At 35.3% G+C, this 27,099-nt stretch overlaps 4 protein-coding genes across 4 annotated transcripts; all 4 read left to right on the top strand.

Annotated features, from left to right (window-relative positions):
* The first annotated feature begins 412 nt into the window (after nucleotides 1-412).
* Nucleotides 413-1,027, top strand: LOC123988929. Its single transcript, XM_046289688.1, has one exon. It carries the CDS (start codon nucleotides 413-415, stop codon nucleotides 1,025-1,027), a length of 615 nt encoding a protein of 204 aa, XP_046145644.1.
* A 30-nt stretch (nucleotides 1,028-1,057) lies between these two features.
* On the top strand, nucleotides 1,058-2,923 carry LOC123988928. The gene has a single exon (XM_046289687.1). The coding sequence runs from the start codon at nucleotides 1,058-1,060 to the stop codon at nucleotides 2,921-2,923; it is 1,866 nt and encodes a 621-aa protein (XP_046145643.1).
* A 67-nt stretch (nucleotides 2,924-2,990) lies between these two features.
* Nucleotides 2,991-5,702, top strand: LOC123988927. The gene has a single exon (XM_046289686.1). It carries the CDS (start codon nucleotides 2,991-2,993, stop codon nucleotides 5,700-5,702), a length of 2,712 nt encoding a protein of 903 aa, XP_046145642.1.
* Nucleotides 5,703-20,420: 14,718 nt separating this feature from the next.
* LOC123988926 lies at nucleotides 20,421-25,550 on the top strand. Its single transcript, XM_046289685.1, has 3 exons — nucleotides 20,421-21,323; nucleotides 21,369-22,574; nucleotides 22,875-25,550. The coding sequence occupies exons 1-3, from the start codon at nucleotides 20,421-20,423 to the stop codon at nucleotides 25,548-25,550; spliced, it is 4,785 nt and encodes a 1,594-aa protein (XP_046145641.1).
* The last annotated feature ends 1,549 nt before the right edge of the window (nucleotides 25,551-27,099 follow it).

The raw sequence follows: 27,099 nt of genomic DNA, 5'->3' as shown, positions 1-27,099 counted from the left end.
AGAGTCGTTTGTGAAACGTTGCATGGGAATTCTTTGTCCGAGCGTTTTCGTTTAGAGGGGTGAGAGTCGTAACATAAACACAGACTGTGGTTGCGTCGCCACGATCTCAAGTGGGCTAGCGGTGCCGGGTCGTCGTGAACGTTAGAGTCTTGCATTCCAGGCGTATAAACGCAGATTATTTTATTTGGATTTGAGTTATAAGTTTACATAGATTTATTGTTTTATTTGAACCTAAGCTAATAGTCCTAGGATTATCGTACAATAATTCTTTACTTTCTTTTCAATTTATATAGTGTGCTTATAGAATTTAATTTTATATAAGTTTGCTTTTATTAGTTATAACTTTACGTCTTTGGGTTATAGTAATTAAGTATTGTTCTTTGAGGTTTTGATTTTATTAGCTTAGGTTAACATGGCTCCTCCAATATTGAGGAAACTCACGGTGGTGCAATACTCGCGATTGGCGGAAATCGAGTTGACGAGTACTCGATTAAGAGAGAAGGAGCGCAGCTCGTTTAATCGGAATATCATAGCTTCGCGAATTGAGTCTCTTCAAGAAATTTGGAGGGATGTGCGTAGTGCGCATGCCGAAATTTCAATTCGTGACGATGCTGGGGTTGACGCGTATATGACGGATAACGTGATTCAGCGATTACAAACGGCGTACGAGGATACGCTTGATTTCTTGCTAACAGTACAAGCGGAACTACAGGCTGCGGATCAGTCTACTTTACCGACTGGACCACCGATAGCCAGTTCTTCGATAACGCCCGAGCCTCCTACAGCTAAGCTTCCGAAGTTAGAATTACCTACGTTTTCCGGCGAATACGAGGATTGGGAAAACTTTTGTGACTTATTTACCACGCTGGTTCACGATGCACCCGGTCTTGCTGACGCGTCTAAGTTGCAATACTTGAAAAATTGTTTAAAGGGTACTGCGGCGGAGTTAGTCAAGGATGTCACGACTACAAATGCGAATTATACGACGACGTGGCAGGCTCTTAAGGCGCGTTTTCATAATCCGTGATTGGTTGTGAATAACCATTTAAAGAGGCTCATGGATATGCCATATTTAAAGAAAGAGTCCGCGATAGAGTTACGTTCGTTTGCTGACGAAGCTCAGCGCATAGTTCGGGCGTTAACGAATTTACAAATGCCAGTGAGTCATTGGGATGTATGGTTCGTTTATTTATTGGCGGCTCGTTTGGACCCCGAATCCCAAAAGGCGTGGGAGACGGAATTGAGTGAGAGGGATCGTCGCGTCGTATTAGACAATGTTGCGGAGTTAGACAATTTAAATCCACTTGAAAGATTTCCGAAATTCGTGGACTTATCCGAATTTTTGGAAAAGCGCGTTCAAGCGCTCAGCATGATTGCCTCAAATGCTCCCAAAGCAGAGAAGAAGCCTTCTGCTTTACCTAGATCGGTACCGGGTTCGCGAAAGGTATTTCACGCTGGTTTTTCCCAACATTCTGGTGATGGGAGACCGAAGTGTCCCATTTGCTCCGGTGCGCATTTATTGCCTAAGTGCTATAAATTTCAGGCCAAGAACCCCTTTGACCGCCGAAGAGAGGTACGTCGGTTACATCTTTGCTTTAACTGTTTCGGTCGGCATAGGGTATCTGATTGCGCTTCCCCGTTTCGTTGCGCGCAGTGCAAGGAAAAACACCACTCCCTGATTCATTTCGATCAGGCCAGTGGTTTGCATTCAAAGGAGAAAGGTTCGGTTGAGCCACATAGTGCACGCGAAGGTAAGCCCTCAACGTCTTCGGGGGTTAATGTGCACACTGCTCGCACTCTTTCGCGTAAATGCACAGTCTTGCTTGCAACGGCTCAATTGACGTTGGTGGGACCGCACGGGGCGCGGACTCGTGTGCGGGCCTTGTTAGATCAAGGATCCCAGAGCTCTTTTGTGTCTGAGGCGGTCGCTAACTTGCTAGGTTTAGAGAAGCGCCGTATTGACGTTCCTTTGTTGGGTCTCGGTGCGAGGTCTGCAGGCACTGCTCGTATGACTACGAGTTTCGAAGTGCATTCCTTGGTTGACCCGTCGTTTCAAATTGAGGTGGAAGCTCTGATTCTTCCGAAGCTCACGTCGCAGCTTCCCGCTAGATGTGCTATGGCTTTGGATATCGAAATGTTCGCGGGATTATCATTGGCTGACCCGCAATTTTATGTGCCGGGATCAGTTGATATTATTTTTGGCGCGGATATCTACGGGCAACTATTGCAATCGGGGTTGCGAAGTTTTCCTTCTTCGTCTCTGGTTGCACAAAAGACAGTCCTCGGCTGGATTGTCTCCGGCCCTGTGCATTCGGACGGTTCACGGCGAGCGGTCGATCATAAATCAATGCCGCTTCGAATGCTACACAGTGCTGCAGAGCAGGACTTAGACCAGTCGTTACAACGGTTTTGGGCCTTGGAGGAGTTACCCACGGTCACTTCAACGTTAAAGCCATTAGATGAAGCATGTGAAAAGCTATTTAGGGAATCGCATGTTCGCAATTCTGACGGTCGATTCGTTGTGCATCTCCCTTTAAAGTCTGAACCTCCTGCTGCCGGTCCGGAAACAAAACGTATGGCCATGGGCTCACTTGCTCATATGTATCGTCGGTTTGCTCGCGATCCGAAATTAGCTTTGGCATATCGCGAATTTATGACGGTCTACGAAAATTTGGGACATATGGAGCGAATTCCCGCGTCGGAACTTGATAATTCGCGTGCATGGTATTTACCTCATCACGCGGTTGTACAATCTACACCGTTGAAATGGAAGATTCGGGTGGTTTTTGATGCGTCGCGAAAGACCCGCGATGGGCACTGTTCTCTTGGCGGGACCTGCTCTTCAGCGCGATCTTTCGTTGATTTTACTAAATTGGCGTCGGTACCGTTTCGTGTTTACCGCGGACGTGGTCAAGATGTTTAGGCAAATTTGCGTTGCGCGTGATGATCAGGATTTGCAGCGAATAGTATGGGCTCCTAGTTCTTCGGAGATGCCGGTGGTATATCGTTTGACCACCGTCACGTATGGGACGGCGTGTGCTCCCTACCTTGCGATACGTACGCTCCTGCAGTTAGCGGAGGATGAGAAATCGCGTTTTCCACTCGGAGCTCAATGCTTGGAATTCAATACGTACGTGGACGACACGTTTTCGGGTGCGGACGAACTTTCAATCGCGTTGCGTACTAGACAGGAGCTCATTGAACTTCTGAAGTCGGCGGGCGTCGAGCTTGATAAGTGGGCCGCGAATCATTCTGATTTGTTACCTTCTAACGCGCAACAACCCGGGAAGGAGGAATCGAAATCGATAAATCTAGATGAGTCGGTTAAAACGCTGGGGGTTCAGTGGAATCCACATCACGATGAGTTTCGTTTCACCACGTCAGGTTTTAAAGATTTGTCCAGAGAGGTGACCAAACGGGACGTCCTTTCAAATATTGCGCGCTTGTTTGATCCGCTGGGGTGGTTGGCTCCGGTCACGATAAGCGCCAAAATCTTAATGCAGGATCTTTGGATTCTGAAGGTCGGCTGGGATTCCGTTTTACCGGTGGAAGTACAGGATAGATGGAGTGAATATTGTAATTCACTTTCGGCCATGCCTGCATTGTCAGTTAATCGATGGTTGGGAGCCTCTTGCGATTCGGGTTCGCAAATTCACGGGTTTTCCGACGCTTCATCCCGCGCTTATGCGGCGGCGGTTTATATTCGAATTAACGAAGCAGATGATCGTTTCCTTGTCGTACTTTTAGCTGCCAAAAGTAAGGTTGCTCCGATAAAGACCGTGAGCATTCCAAATCTCGAACTGTGTGGAGCGATGTTGCTTGTTAAGCTTCTTCGTCACGTGCGGAAGCTTGATTTTTTGCAGAGTATACCAGTATTTGCATGGTCAGACAGTCAGATTGTTCTGATGTGGCTTCGGAAACACCCATGCCACTGGAAGACTTTCGTGGCAAACCGGGTGTCCTTTATCCAGACAGAGATGCCGGGTGCTAAATGGGCACATGTGCCTACTGGAGAAAATCCTGCGGATTTGGCTACGCGTGGATGTAGGCCTGCAGTCTTGATTGAGGCACGTCTGTGGTGGCATGGGCCTGACTGGCTTGCGATGCACGAGGAGCATTGGCCCAAGGTGGCACTGGCTCCGCAGGTTTTGCTTGTGAAGGCGACTCCGAGTGATCCGGAGATTTTGACTAAATTTTCCTCATTGACTCGGCTAATTCGCGTGGTGGCTTATTGTCTGCGCCCATTAGTTGGCTTGCGAAGGCGCAAGGGTAACCTTCCTGCATTGCCGGAATTTTTGACTGCGTCAGAGTTGTCTGGCGCTCGGATTGCTTTGATTAGGTTAGCACAGACGCATGCATTTGAAGCAGAGATTAAGTTACTGCAGATGGGAAAGAGTTTGGCAAAGCGTAACCCGCTACTTAGTTTGGATCCGTTTTTAGACAAGTTGGACGGTATTTTGCGTGTTGGGGGCCGTCTTGGGAATTCGGTGCTGTCACATGATCGTAAGCATCCGCCTATCTTGCCACGTCGTTCGCCGCTTAGTCGGTTATTTGTGCGATATGCACATCGTGCTTGTCTTCATGGTGGACCTACGCTCACTTTGTGTACCGTGATGCAGCATGCGTGGATTCTAGGCAGGAATCGTCTAGTGAAAACTGAAATTCGTCACTGCGTCGTCTGTCAGCGAGTGAAACCCCGATTAGCATGGCAAATGATGGGTAGTCTTCCGGCCACGCGGGTAACGCCGGCTCGGCCGTTTCTATCTGCAGGGTTAGATTATGCCGGTCCGTTTCAGGTACGTACGGCGAAAGGTCGTGGGTACAAGTGTTATAAAGGGTATATTGCGCTCTTTGTTTGCTTTACAACTCGGGCAATCCATCTTGAGGTCGTAAGTGATCTCACGACCCGAATGTTCCTTGCCGCGTATCGGCGTTTTGTGGGGCGTCGTGGAGTCTGTCAAAATCTGTTTAGTGATAACGCTACCACGTTTCAGGCCGCGGATAAGGAGTTGCGCGCTATGTTCTCAGCTGCTTCTACCTTTTATAAGTGTGTTGCAGCTACTCTTGCCAATGACGGAACTTCTTGGAAATTTATTCCTCCGAATTCACCCCACTATGGCGGTTTATGGGAAGCGGGTGTCAAGTCGGTGAAGCATCATTTGAAGCGAGTGATCGGTGATCGATCTCTGACCTTCGAGGAGTTTTCGACCGTTCTGGTAGAAATTGAAGCGTGTTTAAACTCGCGTCCGCTTTATCCGCTTAGTAATGATGTGGAGGATTTGCAAGTTTTAACGCCTGCACATTTTCTCGGCATTGCCTCTGGGTTAATTCCAGAGGACGCTCCCCCTGATGTGTCTGAGAATCGTTTGGAACGATTTCAGTTACTTCAGGTGATTAGAAATAACTTTTGGAAGCGATGGTCCCAGGAATACCTGCAATATTTGCAGGAGCGTGCGAAATGGCGAGGGCCAGCCGAGAATTTTGCGGTCGGTCAGTTAGTACTTGTGCGTGATGATCGGTATCCGCCTTCAAAATGGCCTCTAGGTCGCGTGACTGAAGTCCACCTCGGTCCGGATGGATTAGTAAGAGTGGTCACCGTTCGAACGGCCACGTCTAGTTTAAGGCGGCATGTTGCTCGGTTATGTCCGCTATTGCTAGAGCAGAATCCATCTACGGCTGGCGCGGATGGTACGGCTGCCTAGGCGTAAGTCACAGGTTCGTCCAGTGGACGAAGGCGGGCGGAATGTTCGCGTTTCGCGACTTTTTTTCTTTTATTGGATTGAGCGGTAGGCTTTGAGTTTGGCGCCCCGAGAAGAAGAGCAAGCGTGTCAGTGTCACGCTGCAATACGCAGGCGCGTGCAGTGTGGGGGTGTAAAGGACGGTCCGGGACTGGGCCTGATTCATTCTGACGAGGGTCAGGGACTTCTGCGCATTGATTTGTTGCTTTTTGTGTTTGAGCTATTTGGTGTGTTTTGTTTTGATTTAACTGTATCGGTGGCGATCGGTTGACGTGCGCAAGTCGAATCGGGCGTGTGTCCTTAGTTTGGGAAACACTGAGTGCGATTTGGGACCGTGTGATCACGGTCATTTTTTGTTCCCACTTGGGGAACGTGTCCTGTGATCAGGAAATGCACTAGTTGCAATTTGAACTTCGTGTGATCACGATTATTTGTTCCCACTTGGGGAACGCCTCCTGTGACCAGGAATTTGTTTGTAACGAGGACCACGACGATTGGCTGCGGCGTTGGCGAGGTGTCATCCGAGTGCGGTTTGTACAGAGCTCTGGCGTGCGATAGTATAAGTTTTTGAATGATCATTCAAGTAATAGTTAATCTCTAGATCATAAGTTTGCTTTTTTTATATTACAATTATTTTATTTGGTATTTTCTTTTTATTTTGTGGTAATTTATTTTGTTCAAGGAACCAGGCTTTTTCCTCACTTGAGACTGGGGTTTTTTACGGCCGGTATCCTCTAAAGATTAAAATCATTATTTTCATTTATTTAATAAATTCATTTATTTTGATTCTTTTTTTAAAATCTAATACTACGTGTTTTATTTACCCTCGGCGACAACAATCACACCCTGTTTCCTCTCCCTTTGTTATTGTTTTCTAATATTCGGAACAATTACTATATCTACATCAAATGTAATTTAATATACTGATTTAATCCCACAGATCAATGTACATATAATAACAGTTTCGTTATTACTATATCTACATTTGATATAATGTAATATACTGATACCTTCCCACAGATCGATGTACATATAATGGCAGTATCGTTATTACTATATCTACGTTAGATATGTAATATACATTTAATAACAATATCATTATTACCATATCTACATCAGATGTAATGTAGTATACTGATTTATTCCCACAGACCAATGTACATTTAATAACAATGTCATTATTACTATATCTTCATTAGATATAATGTAATATACTGATCACTTCCCACAGATCAATGCACAGATTGTAACATTATCGTCATTACTATATCTACATTAGATACGTAATAAACACTTAATAACAGTATCGTTATTACTGTATCTACATTAGATCTACTGCAATATACTGATTCCTTCCCACAGATCAATGTACATATAATAACAGTATCGTTAATACTATATCTACATTAGATATAATGTAATATACTGATCCCTTCCCACAGATCAATGTACATATAGTAACAATATCAGTTATTACTATAATCTACATAGATATAATGTAATATACTGATTCCATTCCCACAGATCCATGTACATATTAATAACAGTTCCGTTATTACTATATCCTACATTAGATATAATGTAATATACTGATCCCTTCCCACAGATCAATGTACATATAATAACAGTATCGTCAATACTATATCTACATTAGATACGTAATATACACTTAATGAGAGTATCGTTATTACTTTATCTATATTAGACCTACTGCAATATACTGATTCCTTCCCACATATCAATGTAGATTGAATAACAGTATCATTTATACTATATCTACATTGGATATAATGTAATATACTGAAACCTTCCCACAGATCAATGTAATTTTGGTAACAATATCATTATTACTATATCTACATTATATCTAATGTAATATACTTATCCCTTCCCACAGATCAATGTACATATAATAACAGTTTCGCTATTACTATATCTACATTGGATAGAATGTAATATACTGATACCTTCCCACAGATCAATGTACATATAAATAACAGTATTGTTATTACTATATCTACATTAGATATGTAATATACATTTAATAACAATATCATTATTACTATATGTACATTAGATATAATGTAATATAATGATCCCTTCCCACCGATCAATGTACATATAATGGCAGTATCGTCATTACTATATCTACGTTAGGTATGTAATATACATTTAATAACAATATCATTATTACTATATGTACATTACATAAAATGTAATATAATGATCCCTTCCCACCGATCAATGTACATATAATGGCAGTATCGTTATTACTATATCTACATTAGGTATGTAATATACATTTAATAACAATATCATTATTACTATATCTACATCAGATGTAATGTAATATACTGATTTAATCTCACAGATCAATGTACATTTTATAACAATACCATTATTACGATATCTACATCAGATGTAATTTAATACACTGATTTAATCCCACAGACCAATGTACATTTAATAACAATATCATTATTACTATATCTACATCAGATGAAATTCAATATACTGATTTAATCCCACAGACCAATGTACATTGAATAACAATATCATTATTACTATATCTACATCAGATGTAGTGTAATATACTGATTTATTCCCACAGATCAATGTACATACAATAACAGTTTCGTTATTACTATATCTACATTAGATATGTAATATACATTTAATAACAATATCATTATTACTATATCTACATCAAATGTAATTTAATATACTGATTTAATCCCACAGATCAATGTACATATAATAACAGTTTCGTTATTACTATATCTACATTGATATAATGTAATATACTGATACCTTCCCACAGATCGATGTACATATAATGGCAGTATCGTTATTACTATATCTACGTTAGATATGTAATATACATTTAATAACAATATCATTATTACCATATCTACATCAGATGTAATGTAGTATACTGATTTATTCCCACAGACCAATGTACATTTAATAACAATGTCATTATTACTATATCTTCATTAGATATAATGTAATATACTGATCACTTCCCACAGATCAATGCACAGATTTTATCATTATTGGCATTACTATATCTACATTAGATACGTAATAAACACTTAATAACAGTGTCGTTACTACTGTATCTACATTAGATCTACTGCAATATACTGATTCCTTCCCACAGATCAATGTACATTGAATACCAGTATCATTTATACTATACCTACATTGCATATAATGTAATATACTGCTCCCTTCCCACAGATCAATGTAATTTTGGTAACAATATCATTATTAATATATCTAAATTAGATATAATGTAATATACTGATCCCTCCCACAGATCAATGTACATATAATAACAGTTTCGTTATTACTATATCTACAATAGATATAATGTAATATACTGATCCCTTCCCACAGATGAATGTACATATAATAACAGTATCGTTATTACTATATCTACATTAGATATGTAATATACATTTAACAACAATATCATTATTACTATATCTACATTAGATATGTAATATATATTTAATAACAATATCATTATTACTATATCTACATCAGATGAAATTTAACATACTGATTTATTTCCACAGACCAATGTGCATTGAATAACAATATCATTATTACTATATCTACATCAGATGTAATGTAATATACTGATTTATTCCCACAGATCAATGTACATACAATAACAGTTTCGTTATTACTATATCTACATTAGATATGTAATATACATTTAATAACAATATCATTATTACCATATCTACATCAAATGTAATTTAATATACTGATTTAATCCCACAGATCAATGTACATATAATAACAGTTTCGTTATTACTATATCTACATTAGATATAATGTAATATACTGATACCTTCCCACAGATCGATGTACATATAATTGCAGTATCGTTATAACTATATCTACGTTAGATATGTAATATACATTTAATAACAATATCATTATTACCATATCTACATCAGATGTAATGTAGTATACTGATTTATTCCCACAGACCAATGTACATTTAATAACAATGTCATTATTACTATATCTTCATTAGATATAATGTAATATACTGATCACTTCCCACAGATCAATGCACAGATTGTATCATTATTGTCATTACTATATCTACATTAGATACGTAATAAACACTTAATAACAGTGTCGTTACTACTGTATCTACATTAGATCTACTGCAATATACTGATTCCTTCCCACAGATCAATGTACATTGAATACCAGTATCATTTATACTATATCTACATTGGATATAATGTAATATACTGCTCCCTTCCCACAGATCAATGTAATTTTGGTAACAATATCATTATTACTACATCATCATTAGATATAATGTAATATACTGATACCATACCACAGATCAATGTACATATAATAACAGTGTTGTTATTACTATATCTACAATAGATATAATGTAATATACTGATCCCTTCCCACAGATCAATGTACATATAATAACAGTATCGTTATTACTATATCTACATTAGATATGTAATATACATTTAACAACAATATCATTATTACTATATCTACATTAGATATGTAATATATATTTAATAACAATATCATTATTACTATATCTACATCAGATGAAATTTAACATACTGATTTATTTCCACAGACCAATGTACATTGAATAACAATATCATTATTACTATATCTACATCAGATGTAATGTAATATACTGATTTATTCCCACAGATCAATGTACATACAATAACAGTTTCGTTATTACTATATCTACATTAGATATGTAATATACATTTAATAACAATATCATTATTACCATATCTACATCAAATGTAATTTAATATACTGATTTAATCCCACAGATCAATGTACATATAATAACAGTTTCGTTATTACTATATCTACATTTGATATAATGTAATATACTGATACCTTCCCACAGATCGATGTACATATAATGGCAGTATCGTTATTGCTATATCTACGTTAGATATGTAATATACATTTAATAACAATATCATTATTACCATATCTACATCAGATGTAATGTAGTATACTGATTTATTCCCACAGACCAATGTACATTTAATAACAATGTCATTATTACTATATCTTCATTAGATATAATGTAATATACTGATCACTTCCCACAGATCAATGCACAGATTTTATCATTATTGGCATTACTATATCTACATTAGATACGTAATAAACACTTAATAACAGTGTCGTTACTACTGTATCTACATTAGATCTACTGCAATATACTGATTCCTTCCCACAGATCAATGTACATTGAATACCAGTATCATTTATACTATACCTACATTGGATATAATGTAATATACTGCTCCCTTCCCACAGATCAATGTAATTTTGGTAACAATATCATTATTAATATAACTACATTAGATATAATGTAATATACTGATCCCTTCCCACAGATCAATGTACATATAATAACAGTTTCGTTATTACTATATCTACAATAGATATAATGTAATATACTGATCCCTTCCCACAGATGAATGTACATATAATAACAGTATCGTTATTACTATATCTACATTAGATATGTAATATACATTTAACAACAATATCATTATTACTATATCTACATTAGATATGTAATATATATTTAATAACAATATCATTATTACCATATCTACATCAGATGAAATTTAACATACTGATTTATTTCCACAGACCAATGTACATTTAATAACAATATCATTATTACTATATCTTCGTTAGATATAATGTAATATACTGATCACTTCTCACAGATCAATGCACAGATTGTAACATTATCCTCATTACTATATCTACATTAGATATGTAATAAACACTTAATAACAGTATCGTTATTACTATATCTGCATCAGATGTAATGTAATATACTGATTAAATCCCACAGACCAGTGTACATTTAATAACGATATCAAAATTACTATATCTACATTAGATATAATGTAATATAATGATCCCTTCCCACCGATCAGTGTACATATAGTAACAGTTTCGTTATTACTATATCTACATTGGATATAATGTAATATACTGATCCCTTCCCACAGATCAATGTGGTTTTGGTAACAACATCATTATTACAATATCTACATTAGATATAATGTAATATACTAATCCCTTCCCACAGATCAATCTACATATAATAACAGTTTCGTTATTACTGTATCTACATTAGATACAATGTAATATACTGATACCTTCCCACAGATCAGTGTACATATAATAACAGTAACGTTATTACCATATCTACATTAGATATGTAATATACATTTAATAACAATATCATTATTACTATATCTACATCAGATGAAATTTAATATATTGATTTAATCCCACGGACCAATGTACATTTAATAACAATAACATTATTACTATATCTACATCAGATGTAATTTAATATACTGATTTAATCCCACAGATCAATGTACATATAATAACAGCTTCGTTATTAGTATATCTACATTAGATATGTAACATACATTTAATAACAATATCATTATTACTATATCAACATTAGATATAATGTAATATACTGATCCCTTCTCACAGATCAATGTACATATAATAACAGTTTCGTTATTACTATATCTACATTAGATATGTAATATACATTTAATAACAATATCATTATTACTATATCTGCATCAGATGTAATTTAATATACTGATTTAATCCCACAGATCAACGTACATATAATAGCAGTTTCGTTATTAATATATCTACATTAGGTATAATGTAATATACTGATAGCTTCCCACAGACTAATGTACATATAATATCAGTATTGTTATTACTATATCTACATTAGATATGTAATATACATTTAATAACAATATCATTATTATTATATCTACATCAGATGAAATGTAATATACTGATTTAATCCCACAGACCAATGTACATTTAATAACAATATCATTATTACTATATCTACATCAGATGTAATTTAATATACTGATTTAACCCCACAGACGAATGTACATTGAATAACAATATCATTATTACTATATCTACATCAGATGTAATGTAATATACTGATTTAATCCCACAGACCAATGTACATTTAATAACAATATCATTATTACTATATCTACATCAGATGAAATTTAATAGACTGATTTAATCCCACAGACCAATGTACATTTAATAACAATACCATTATTACCATATCTACATCAGATGTAATTTAATATACTGATTTAATCCCACAGACCAATGTACATTTAATAACGATATCATTATTACTATATCTACATCAGATGAATTTAATATACTGATTTAATCCCACAGACCAATGTACATTTAATAACAATATCATTATTACTATATCTACATCAGATGAAATTTAATAGACTGATTTAATCCCACAGACCAATGTACATTTAATAACAATACCATTATTACTATATCTACATCAGATGTAATTTAATATACTGATTTAATCCCACAGACCAATGTACATTTAATAACGATATCATTATTACTATATCTACATCAGATGAAATTTAATATACTGATTTAATCCCACAGACCAATGTACATTTAATAACAATATCATTATTACTATATCTTAATTAGATATAATGTAATATACTGATCCCTTCCCACAGATCAATGTACATATAATAACAGCTTCGTTATTACTATATCTACATTAGATATGTAATATACATTTAATAACAATATCATTATTACTATATCAACATTAGATATAATGTAATATACTGATCCCTTCTCACAGATCAATGTACATATAATAACAGTTTCGTTATTACTATATCTACATTAGATATGTAATATACATTTAATAACAATGTCATTATTACTATATCTGCATCAGATGTAATTTAATATACTGATTTATTCCCACAGATCAACGTACATATAATAGCAGTTTCGTTATTAATATATCTACATTAGATATAATGTAATATACTGATAGCTTCCCACAGACTAATGTACATATAATATCAGTATTGTTATTACTATATCTACATTAGATATGTAATATACATTTAATAACAATATCATCATTACTATATCTACATCAGATGAAATGTAATATACTGATTTAATCCCACAGACCAATGTACATTTAATAACAATATCATTATTACACTATCTACATCAGATGTAATTTAATATACTGATTTAACCCCACAGACGAATGTACATTGAATAACAATATCATTATTACTATATCTACATCAGATGTAATGTAATATCCTGATTTAATCCCACAGACCAATGTACATTTAATAACAATATCATTATTACTATATCTACATCAGATGAAATTTAATAGACTGATTTAATCCCACAGACCAATGTACATTTAATAACAATACCATTATTACTATATCTACATCAGATGTAATTTAATATACTGATTTAATCCCACAGACCAATGTACATTTAATAACGATATCATTATTACTATATCTACATCAGATGAAATTTAATATACTGATTTAATCCCACAGACCAATGTACATTTAATAACAATATCATTATTACTATATCTTAATTAGATATAATGTAATATACTGATCCCTTCCTACAGATCAATGTACATATAATAACAGTTTCGTTATTATTATATCTACATAAGATACAATGTAATATACTGATACCTTCTCACAGACCAATGTAATTTTGGTAACAATATCATTGTTACTATATCTACATTAGATATAATATAATATACTTACCCCTTCCCACAGATCAATGTACATATGATAACAGCTTCGTTATTACTATATCTACATTAGATATAATGTAATATACCGATACCTTCCCACAGATCAATGTACATATAATAACAGTATCGTTATTACTATATCTACATTAGATATGTAATATATATTTAATAACAGTATCATTATTACTATATCTACATCAGATGTAATGTAATATACTGATTTAATCCCACAGATCAATGTACGTTTAATAACAATACCATTATTACTATATCTACATCAGATGTAATTTAATATACTGATTTAATCCCACAGATCAACGTACATATAATAACAGTTTCGTTATTAATATATCTACATTAGATATAATGTAATATACTGATACCTTCCCACAGACTAATGTACATATAATATCAGTATTGTTATTACTATATCTACATTAGATATGTAATATACATTTAATAACAATATCATCATTACTATATCTACATCAGATGAAATGTAATATACTGATTTAATCCCACAGACCAATGTACATTTAATAACAATATCATTATTACTATATCTACATCAGATGTAATTTAATATACTGATTTAACCCCACAGACGAATGTACATTGAATAACAATATCATTATTACTATATCTACATCAGATGTAATGTAATATACTGATTTAATCCCACAGACCAATGTACATTTAATAACAATATCATTATTACTATATCTACATCAGATGAAATTTAATAGACTGATTTAATCCCACAGACCAATGTACATTTAATAACAATACCATTATTACTATATCTACATCAGATGTAATTTAATATACTGATTTAATCCCACAGACCAATGTACATTTAATAACGATATCATTATTACTATATCTACATCAGATGAAATTTAATATACTGATTTAATCCCACAGACCAATGTACATTTAATAACAATATCATTATTACTATATCTTAATTAGATATAATGTAATATACTGATCCCTTCCCACAGATCAATGTACATATAATAACAGCTTCGTTATTACTATATCTACATTAGATATGTAATATACATTTAATAACAATATCATTATTACTATATCAACTTTAGATATAATGTAATATACTGATCCCTTCTCACAGATCAATGTACATATAATAACAGTTTCGTTATTACTATATCTACATTAGATATGTAATATACATTTAATAACAATGTCATTATTACTATATCTGCATCAGATGTAATTTAATATACTGATTTAATCCCACAGATCAACGTACATATAATAGCAGTTTCGTTATTAATATATCTACATTAGATATAATGTAATATACTGATAGCTTCCCACAGACTAATGTACATATAATATCAGTATTGTTATTACTATATCTACATTAGATATGTAATATACATTTAATAACAATATCATCATTACTATATCTACATCAGATGAAATTTAATAGACTGATTTAATCCCACAGACCAATGTACATTTAATAACAATATCATTGTTACTATATCTACATTCGATATAATGTAATATAATGATCCCTTCCCACCGATCAATGTACATATAATGGCAGTATCGTTTTTAATATATCTTCATTAGATATGTGATATACATTTAATAACAATATCATTATTACTATATCACCATCAGATGAAATTTAATATACTGATTTAATCACACAGATCAATGTACATATAATAACAGTTGCGTTATTACTATATCTTCTTTAGATATAATTTAATATACTGATCCCATCCCACAGATCAATGTACGTTGAATAACAGTACCATTTATACTATATCTACATTGGTTACAATGAAATATACTGACCCCATCCCACAGATCAATGTAATTTTGGTAATAACATCATTATTACGATATCTACATCAGATGAAATTTAATATACTGACTTATTCCCACAGACCAATGTACATTTAATAACAATATCAATATTACTATATCTTCATCAGATATAATGTAAAATAGTGATCACTTCCCACAGATCAATGCACAGATTGTAACATTATCGTCATTACTATATCTACATTAGATACGTAATAAACACTTAATAACAGTATCGTTATTACTATATCTGCATTAGATCTACTGCAATATACTGATTCCTTCCCACAGATCAATGTACATTTAATAACAATATCATTATTACTATATCTACATCAGATGAAATTTAATATACTGATTTAATCCCACAGACCAATGTACATATAATAACAGTATGGTTATTACTATATCTACATTAGATATGTAATATCCATTTAATAACAATATCATGATTACTATATCTACATTAGATATAATGTAATAAAATGATCCCTTCCCACCGATCTGTACATATAATGGCAGTATCGTTATTACTATATCTACATTTGATATGTAATATACATTTAATAACAATATCATTGTTAATATATCTACATCAGATGTAATGTAACATACTGATTTATTCCCACAGACCAATGTACATTTAATAACAATATCATTATTACTATATCTTCATTAGATATAATGTAATATAATGTACCCTTCCCCCCGTTCAATGTACATATAATGGCAGTATCGTTATTACTATATCTACATTAGATATGTAATATACATTTAATAACAATATCACTATTACTATATCTACATCAGACGAAATTTAATATACTGATTTAATCCCGCAGACCAATGTACACTTAATAACAATACCATTATTACTATATCTACATTAGATGTAATTTAATATACTGATTTAATCCCACAGATCAATGTACATATGATAACAGTTTCGTTATTACTATATCTACATTAGATATAATGTAATATACTGATCACTTCCCACAGATCAATGCACAGATTGTAACATTATCGTCATTACTATATCTACATTAGATATGTAATAAACACTTAATAACAGAATCGTTATTACTATATCTACATTAGATCTACTGCAATATACTGATTCCTTCCCACAGATCAATGTACATTGAATAACAGTATCATTTATACTATATCTACATTGGGTATATTGTAATATACTGATGCCTTACCACAGATCAATGTAATTTTGGTAACAATATTATTGTTACTATATCTACATTAGATATAATATAATATACTTATCCCTTCCCACAGATCAATGTACATATAATAACAGTTTCGTTATTACTATATCTACATAAGATATGTAATATACATTTAACAACAATATCATTATTACTACATCTACATCACATGAAATTTAATATACTGATTTAATCCCACAGACCAATGTACATTTAATAACAATATCATTATTACTATATCTACATCAGATGAAATGTAATATACTGATCACTTCCCACAGATCAATGCAAGATTGTAACAATATCGTCATTACCATATGTACATTAGATACGTATTCAACATTTAATAACAGTATCGTTATTACTATATCTATATTAGATCTACTGCAATATACTGATATCTTCCCATAGATCAACGCAATTTTCGTAACAATATCATTATTACTATAATTACATTAGATCTAATGTAATATACTGATTCCTTCCTACAGATCAATGTACATATAAGCACAGTATCGTTATTACTATATCTACATTAGATATGTAATATACATTTAACAACAATATCATTATTACTACATCTACATCACATGAAATTTAATATACTGATTTAATCCCACAGACCAATGTACATTTAATAACAATATCATTATTGCTATATCTACATTAAATAAAATGTAATATACTGATCACTTCCCACAGATCAATGCACAGATTGTAACATTATCGTCATTACTATATCTACATTAGATATGTAATAAACACTTAATAACAGAATCGTTATTACTATATCTACATTAGATCTACTGCAATATACTGATCCCTTCCCACCGATCAATGTACATATAATGGCAGTATCGTTATTTCTATATCTACATTTGATATGTAATATACATTTAATAACGATATCATTATTAATATATCTACATCAGATGTAATGTAATATACTGATTTATTCCCACAGACCACTGTACATATAATAACAGTATCATTATCACTATAACTCCATCAGATGACTTTTAATATACTGATTTAATCCCACAGACCAATGTACATTGAATAACAGTATCATTATTACTATATCTACATTAGATATAATGTAATATACTGATCACTTCCCACAGATCAATGTACATATAATGGCAGTATCGTTATTACTATATCTACATTAGATATGTAATATACATTTAATAACAATATCATTATTACTATATCTACATCAGATGAAATTTAATATACTGATTTAATTCCACAGACCAATGTATATTTAATAACAATACCATTATTACTATATCTACGTCAGATGTAATTCAATATACTGATTTAATCCCACAGACCAATGTACATTGAATAACAGTATCATTATTACTATATCTACATCAGATGTAATGCAATATACTGATTTAATCCCACAGACCAATCTACATTTAATAACAATATCATTATTACTATATCTTCTTTAGATATAAAGTAATATACTGATCACTTCCCACAGATCAATGTACATGTAATAACAGTATCGTTATTACTATATCTACATTAGATATGTAATATACATTTAATGACAATATCATTATTACTATATCTACATCAGATGAAATTTAATATACTGATTTAATCCCGCAGACCAATGTACATTTAAAAACAATATCATTATTGCTATATCTACATTAGATATAATGTAATATAATGATAGCTTCCCACCCATCAATGTACATATAATGGCAGTATTGTTATGACTATATCTACATTAGATATGTAATATACATTTAATACCAATATCATTATTACTATATCTACATCAGATGAAATTTAATATCATGATTTAATCCCACAGTCCAATGTACATTTTATAACAACATCATTATTACTATATCTACATTAGATGTTATGTAATATAATGATCCCTTCCCACAGATCAATGCGCAGATTGTAACATTATCGTCATTACTATATCTACATCAGATATGTAATAAACACTTAATAACAATATCATTATTACTATATTTACATTAGATGTAATGTAATATAATGCTCCCTTCCCACCCATCAATGTACATATAATGGCAGTATCGTTATTACCATATCTACATTAGACATGTAGTACACTTAATAACAATATCATTATTACTATATCTACATCAGATGTTATGTAATATACTGATTTATTCCCACAGACCAATGTACATTTAATAACAATATCATTATTGCTGTCTCTACATCAGATATAATTTAATATACTGATTTAATCCCACAGAGCAATGTACATATAATAACTGTTTCGTTATTACAATATCTACATTTGTTCGGTTACACCTTATCGAGAGCGTCGCAAGAGTCGCCGTGACGTCACCGCGCAAACATTAAATTAAAGGGCTATGCGCAGCCCCCACCATGCGGTGGTTTCGCGGAGACACGCGTGTCGCTCAACCGTTTAACGACGATTAGACCAAATTGAGATTACGATCGAATATCAGTGCGCAAATTAGTAAAAGTTAATTCTTCCAACCGATTTTATTAAAGTTATTCTGTACATCTTCGTTCGGACAACGTGCCAAAGGACGGAGCACATTGTGACAAATAAAGTTACAATCATTACTTTATTAAAACCATTCCTTTATTAAAAGGATTTCGTTATTTTCACAACGCCTCGAAATCCAGTCCTTCGGATAAGGACGCATCAGCGATCCGACCATCCAATCCAACCCACATTTAATGGTCCTTCGAGCCGGATTGGAGTCGAGGAGTGAAAACCGTTAAAGTAGTGAACCACGTGCTCAGCCTACGGAAACCATCATGAGTACATTGGAAGAAATTTTGTTTAAACAAAACCAAGTTATGCGCTCGATCGAACGTGCACTTACCAATTATAAAAAGCTGGGTCAAGCTAAAATGACTCCAGCTACCACCCGGAACCGGATGAACATGCTAAAAGAGGCATACCAACAGTGCCAAGACCTGGACGCGAAAATCGTCGCCATGGCGGATCTACAAGCCAGATCAACTCTTCAGTACTTCGTCGACAACCATTTCGAAAGATGTGAGGAGTGCTATCAGGAGTCCCTGGACTACATGTCGGAGATCCTGGATAAGACATCCTCGACCCAGGAGACAGCATCCGAGAAAGGGAATCTTCAACCAGTGAAGCTACGCTCGCAATCGTTGCTGCCTCAAATCCAGCTGCCGTCTTTCGATGGAACCTTCGAACAATGGGAGAGTTTCCGAGATAAGTTTCAATCTATAGTAATTAATGATAATTCTTTGTCAAATGTCGAGCGTTTGCATTTTCTTTGTTCCGCTTTAACCGGCGACGCAAAAAAAGCGGTTAATCATTTACCTACCACCGATGCAAATTTCGAGGTCGCGTGGCAGTTAGTTAAAAATAGATACGAAAACAAACGCCGGTTACTTTCGACCTATTTAAATAATTTGTTTTCGTTACCGCAAGTGACCTCTGAATCTGCGAAAGAGCTCCGCAGTTTAGGCGATCAGTTAAACGTTTCGATACACGGTTTGAAAAATTTGAAACGACCCGTCGAACATTGGGACGACGTACTTGTTTTCCTCGGTACACAAAAACTTGACCGTTCCTCCCGAAAGGCGTGGGAGTTACAATTCGGTGATACATCAGAATTGTCTACTTATGTCGAATTCGACAAGTTTTTGGAGTCTCGAGTTCGGGCTTTAGAGTCAATGTCGCCAATAAAAACCGATAAACCGGAAAACGTAACTGTTAAATCAAAACCGAAAACAATTTCAACGAACACGTCTACCGTGTCGCCAATTATATGTCCTGTATGTAAACAGAACCACTTGTTATATCAATGTTAAACATTTCAGGCGCTTGAGCCATCCGAACGGTTTAAATTAATTAAATCCCAACGAAGATGCGTTAATTGTTTTTCCGCGAAGCATGCGAAAGAACAATGCCACAGTCAAAGAAGCTGTAAAGAATGTAAACAGCGACATCACACTCTGTTGCATTTTCCGATAAAACCGGAGCAGTCCAGCGTGAGTCAGTCAAATCAGACGTCGGCTACCAATCCGAATTCAGAACTTGAAATCAGCTCGAATTCTGCGTCGCGAACGAAAACTAATACCGGCATTCTTCTTTCAACAGCTCGCATCCGAGTGCACTCATTGCAGGGTCGAACAGTACAAGCACGCGCATTATTGGATCAAGGGTCAGTCGCAACTCTAATATCAGAGAACCTAGCCCAAATTTTACGACTCCCGAGAAACAAACAAAATACATGCATAACCGGAATAGGAGGAATACAGTCGTGGGCTAATCACACCGCTCGCATCACGATTACTCCGTTGGTAAGAACCGAGCCTGTATACTCGACAACTGCTATTATTTTGAAAACTTTAACACAATACACTCCAAAACGACATTCTTCCGTAACTAATTGGAATCATATTGCAGGACTTGAATTGGCCGATACAGACCCCATGAGCTCAGATCCGATCGATATCGTTATCGGTGCGGATTTGTTTGGTCAATTATTATTGGACGGAGTTCGGAAAGGTTCTACAAGTGAACCGATCGCGCAAAATACACACCTGGGATGGATCCTATCTGGTCCTACGTCCACTCATCCTCTTCCTTTCTTTATAGATGCCCATCACGCTACGTTGTTAGAAAATCTCGATGCAGATCTTCGCCGCTTCTGGGAAGTGGAAAATATCCCAACTCAATCAGTGCTCTCACCTGAGGAAGAAAAATGTGAATTACACTTTCAATCCTCTCATACTCGTACGTCGGAAGGGCGTTACATAGTTCGACTCCCGTTCAAGAGCGAACCCCCTATAGATTTAGGCGAATCTCGTTTTGCCGCGATGAAAACTCTTCTCTCTCTTGAAAGACGCTTTAAAAGCGACCAAGTAAATACCGAAACTTATAAAGAATTCCTCTCAGAATACGAAGCCTTAGGCCATATGGAAAGGGTTCCAACCGTCCCGGTTCAAACAACCAACCAAATTTATTATATTCCTCATCACGCAGTTCTTCGCGAAAGTAGTTCGACAACTCGTCTTCGCGTCGTATTTAACGCTTCCCGCCGAACTTCAAACGGCACTTCTCTAAATGATCATCTTTTAACTGGACCCAAGCTCCAAACCGATCTAATTGCAATCCTCCTCCGGTGGAGAGGATTCCGGTTTGTATATACCACAGACATCGAGAAAATGTACCGTCAGATTTTAGTTGATACACGAGATACAGATTTTCAACGCATTTTATGGCGTCCCTCGTCACAACAGTCCGTTGAGGAGTATCAACTCTGTACCGTCACGTATGGCACCAAATCAGCTCCTTAACAAGCTCTTCGCGTTTTAAATCAGCTGGCAGTGGACGAAGGTCATCAATATCCTCTAGCTCTTCCAGTATTAAAGGATCAAACTTATGTCGACGACTGTCTCTTCGGAGCAGACGACAAAGATCTCTTGCGAACAATCCGCGACCAGACCATAAACCTGTTAAACAAAGGCGGCTTTCGTTTACGAAAATGGGCCAGTAATGATCCAACTCTGTTAATTGATATCGATCCGCGCGATCACGGTCTTGCGAAAAATAAACTCCTTAAGATCGAGGAGACCTGCTCAGTTTTAGGCTTAGAATGGAATCCAGTGCTCGATCACTTTCAATTTCGAGTTACCATTTCTTCGAATTTTGCCAATACGAAACGAACAATTCTCTCTCAAATTGCAAAACTTTTCGACCCGATGGGGTTGTTAACTCCAGTCGTTATACCCGCGAAAGTGTTTATGCAAAAATTATGGTCACTCCAATATGATTGGGATGACATTCTTCCTAACGATGTTCTCCTAGAATGGCAAGATTACTACACTCATTTACCAGATTTAAATAAGATCACGATTCCTCGCAAAATAGCCAATGGCATCGCGCTACATCAGGAAATCCACGGATTCGCCGATGCATCCACTAAAGCCTACGCAGCTTCGGTTTATATAAAAAGCGTCCTCCCAGATGACAATGTCTTCGTGGCGCTTCTCGTTGCAAAATCACGAGTAGCTCCCGTTAAAACATTAAGCATACCGAGATTAGAATTATGTGCAGCGGCATTGTTGGCACGTCTTGTCGTTTTTGTGGAAAATTCCTTGTCGCTCATCCATCACAATGTCCACTGTTGGACTGATTCAAGCATCACTCTCGCCTGGCTTAGCCAACCTCCGACTCGTTGGAAGACTTTTGTCGCCAATCGAGTGTCGAAAATTCAGTCTCTTTTACCGAAAGCGCAGTGGCATCATGTTCCAACAAATAGCAATCCTGCTGATTGTGCAACCCGCGGTCTAACGCCATCGGAATTAAAAATCCATTCCATATGGTGGTCAGGACCTTCATGGTTAAAACAAGGCGAAGAACGTTGGCCAAAATCCAATATCAGAATAGTCGATTCGCATGAGGAGGAGAAAATTCCAAAATTATTGTCTGCAGTTTCGACTACGGATCCCTGGGATTTACCAACGCGATACTCATCCTGGTCGAAACTACTTCGAGTGACGGCTTACATACTTCGTTTTACTTCTAACCTTCGCTTCCGACATACGAATAAAATTAAATTACAACTCACCATTAAGTCACTAATAGCAGTGCCTCCTCTTCAACCCGACGAGATTCAGAGAGCAAAATTCCTTTGGTTGAGAAGAATGCAATCCGAGCTATTTCCGGATGAGCTTAGTAGTCTGTCTGCGAAAAAGACTCTTCTAAAATCCAGCAAGTTACTTTCTCTTAACCCTATCCTAGACCAAGACGGGCTTATTAGGGCGAAAGGGCGACTTGCACACTCGCTATTTCCTGAAAACACAAAGAAACCTATTATCCTACGCTCCCATCCACTACTATCATTGATAATAAATCATACGCACGTAATCCATCTGCACGCAGGTTCGCAACTCACTCTTGCCTGTTTGCGACCTGAGTACTGGATCTTGCGAGCACGCACCACGATACGATCCGTTTTACATAGGTGCGTACCATGCGCTCGTCATCGCGCATCCGTTCCGTCTGAGCTCATGGGAGATTTACCGGCATCCAGAGTCACTGCGGTAGAAAGACCATTCATAAATACAGGTGTCGACTACGCAGGCCCGATTCACGTTCGTACTACATCGGGACGAGGACACAAATCGCACAAAGCTTACATTGCAGTTTTTGTTTGTATGGCAACAAAGGCCGTCTATTTAGATCTCGTAAGCGACTATACATCAGCCGCATTCCTAGCAGCTTATACGAGATTTGTGTCCCGACGCGGAATTCCAAAATCCATGTATTCAGACAATGGAACGACCTTTCAAGGAGCAAACAAGGAACTGAGAAAAGCTCACCGAGAATCTCTACGAGATACCAATCTCCATAATAAGCTCGCCGTGGATGGGGTCGCTTGGCACTTTTTACGCCCATCAGCACCTCATTTTGGAGGGTTGTGGGAGGCAGCGGTGAAAAGTGTTAAGCACCATTTACGCCGATCCATCGGTACTCATACACTCTCCTTTGAGGAATTAACCACAGTACTGTGTCGTATCGAAGCCGCATTAAATTCTCGTCCGCTCGTCGCCATGTCTGATTGCATCGATGATTATAACGCACTTACACCAGGTCATTTCTTGATTGGATCGGCCTTAACCTCAATTCCGGAACCAAGCGTACTACAATTAAAAGAAAACCGACTGTCACGTTGGCAGTTAATCCAGCGAATAACGGAAACCTTTTGGAAAGCGTGGCATACCGAATACTTACATACTCTTCATCAACGTCCGAAGTGGAGAGTCGCGCAAAATCTCACAAAAATCGGTCAGCTTGTCCTCTTGCGAAATGAATGCACTCCACCAGCACAATGGGAATTAGCACGCATAATAGATTGTCACCCCGGTACCGACGGGATAATTCGCGTCGTAACCATTAAAACAGCGAACTCAACGTACAAGCGACCCATTTCGAAATTACGTTTCTTGCCGATTGACATTAATGTCGAGTCTGACGCCCAACAAAGTTCTTGAATGAGTTCATTCAACGGGGCCCGGCGTGTTCGGTTACACCTTATCGAGAGCGTCGCAAGAGTCGCCGTGACGTCACCGCGCAAACATTAAATTATAGGGCTATGCGCAGCCCCCACCATGCGGTGGTTTCGCGGAGACACGCGTGTCGCTCAACCGTTTAACGACGATTAGACCAAATTGAGATTACGATCGAATATCAGTGAGCAAATTAGTAAAAGTTAATTCTTCCAACCGATTTTATTAAAGTTATTCTGTACATCTTCGTTCGGACAACGTGCCAAAGAACGGAGCACATTGTGACAAATAAAGTTACAATCATTACTTTATTAAAACCATTCCTTTATTAAAAGGATTTCGTTATTTTCACAACGCCTCGAAATCCAGTCCTTCGGATAAGGACGCATCAGCGATCCGACCATCCTATCCAACCCAACATTAGATATGTAATATACATTTAATAACAATATCATTATTACTATATCTACATCAGATGAAATTTAATATCCTGATTTAATCCCACAGACCAATGTACATTTAATAACAATATCATTATTACTATATCTACATCAGATGTTATGTAATATACTGATTTATTCCCACAGACCAATGTACACTTAATAACAATATCATTATTACCATATCTTCTTTAGATATAATGTAATATACTGATCACTTCCCACAGATCAATGTACATATAATAACAATATCATTATTACTATATCTTAATTAGATATAATGTAATATACTGATCACTTCCCAAAGATCAATGCACAGATTGTAGCATTATCGTCATTACTATATCTACATTAGATATGTAATAAACACGTAATAACAGTATCGTTATTACTATATCTACATTAGATCTACTGCAATATACTGATTCCTTCCCACAGATCAATGTAATTTTGATAACAATATCATTATTACTATATCTACATTAGATATAATGTAATATACTGATCCCTTCCCACAGATCAATGTACATATAATAACAGTTTCGTTATTACTATATCTACATTAGATATGTAATATACATTTAATAACAATATCATTGTTACTATATCTACATCAGATGAAGTTTAATATACTGATTTAATCCCACAGTCCAATGTACATTTAATAACAATACCATTATTACTATATCTACATCAGATGTAATTTAAAATACTGATTTAATCCCACAGATCAATGTACATACAATAACGGTTTCGTTATTACTATATCTACATTAGGTATGTAATATACATTTAATAACAATATCATTATTACTATATCTACATTAGATATAATGTAATATAATGATCCCTTCCCACCGATCAATTTACATATAATGGCAGTATCGTTATTACTATATCTACATTAGATATGTAATATACATTTAATAACAATATCATTATTACTATATCTACATTAGATATAATGCAATATACTGATTTAATCCCACAGATCAATGTACATTTAATAACAATACCATTATTACTATATCTACATCAGATGTAATTTAATACACTGATTTAATCCCACAGACCAATGTACATACAATAACAGT

This window comes from Osmia bicornis, unplaced genomic scaffold, assembly GCF_907164935.1.
Source record: "Osmia bicornis bicornis unplaced genomic scaffold, iOsmBic2.1, whole genome shotgun sequence".
NCBI classification, from domain to species: Eukaryota; Metazoa; Arthropoda; class Insecta; order Hymenoptera; family Megachilidae; genus Osmia; species Osmia bicornis.
The sequence above is the reverse complement of the archived record's forward strand: the minus strand, read 5'-3'. Positions and strand labels throughout refer to the sequence as shown.

What these genes read in the sequence shown, in the direction of transcription:
- LOC123988929 (XM_046289688.1), top strand. Translation starts at nt 413, where the DNA reads ATGGCTCCTCCAATATTGAGGAAACTCACGGTGGTGCAATACTCGCGA.
- LOC123988928 (XM_046289687.1), top strand. Translation starts at nt 1,058, where the DNA reads ATGGATATGCCATATTTAAAGAAAGAGTCCGCGATAGAGTTACGTTCG.
- LOC123988927 (XM_046289686.1), top strand. Translation starts at nt 2,991, where the DNA reads ATGCCGGTGGTATATCGTTTGACCACCGTCACGTATGGGACGGCGTGT.
- LOC123988926 (XM_046289685.1), top strand. Translation starts at nt 20,421, where the DNA reads ATGACTCCAGCTACCACCCGGAACCGGATGAACATGCTAAAAGAGGCA. An exon ending in TGTCGCCAATTATATGTCCT is followed by an intron (nt 21,324 to 21,368) that starts GTATGTAAACAG and finishes TAAACATTTCAG; the next exon opens with GCGCTTGAGCCATCCGAACG. An exon ending in CGACAACTCGTCTTCGCGTC is followed by an intron (nt 22,575 to 22,874) that starts GTATTTAACGCT and finishes GTTTTAAATCAG; the next exon opens with CTGGCAGTGGACGAAGGTCA.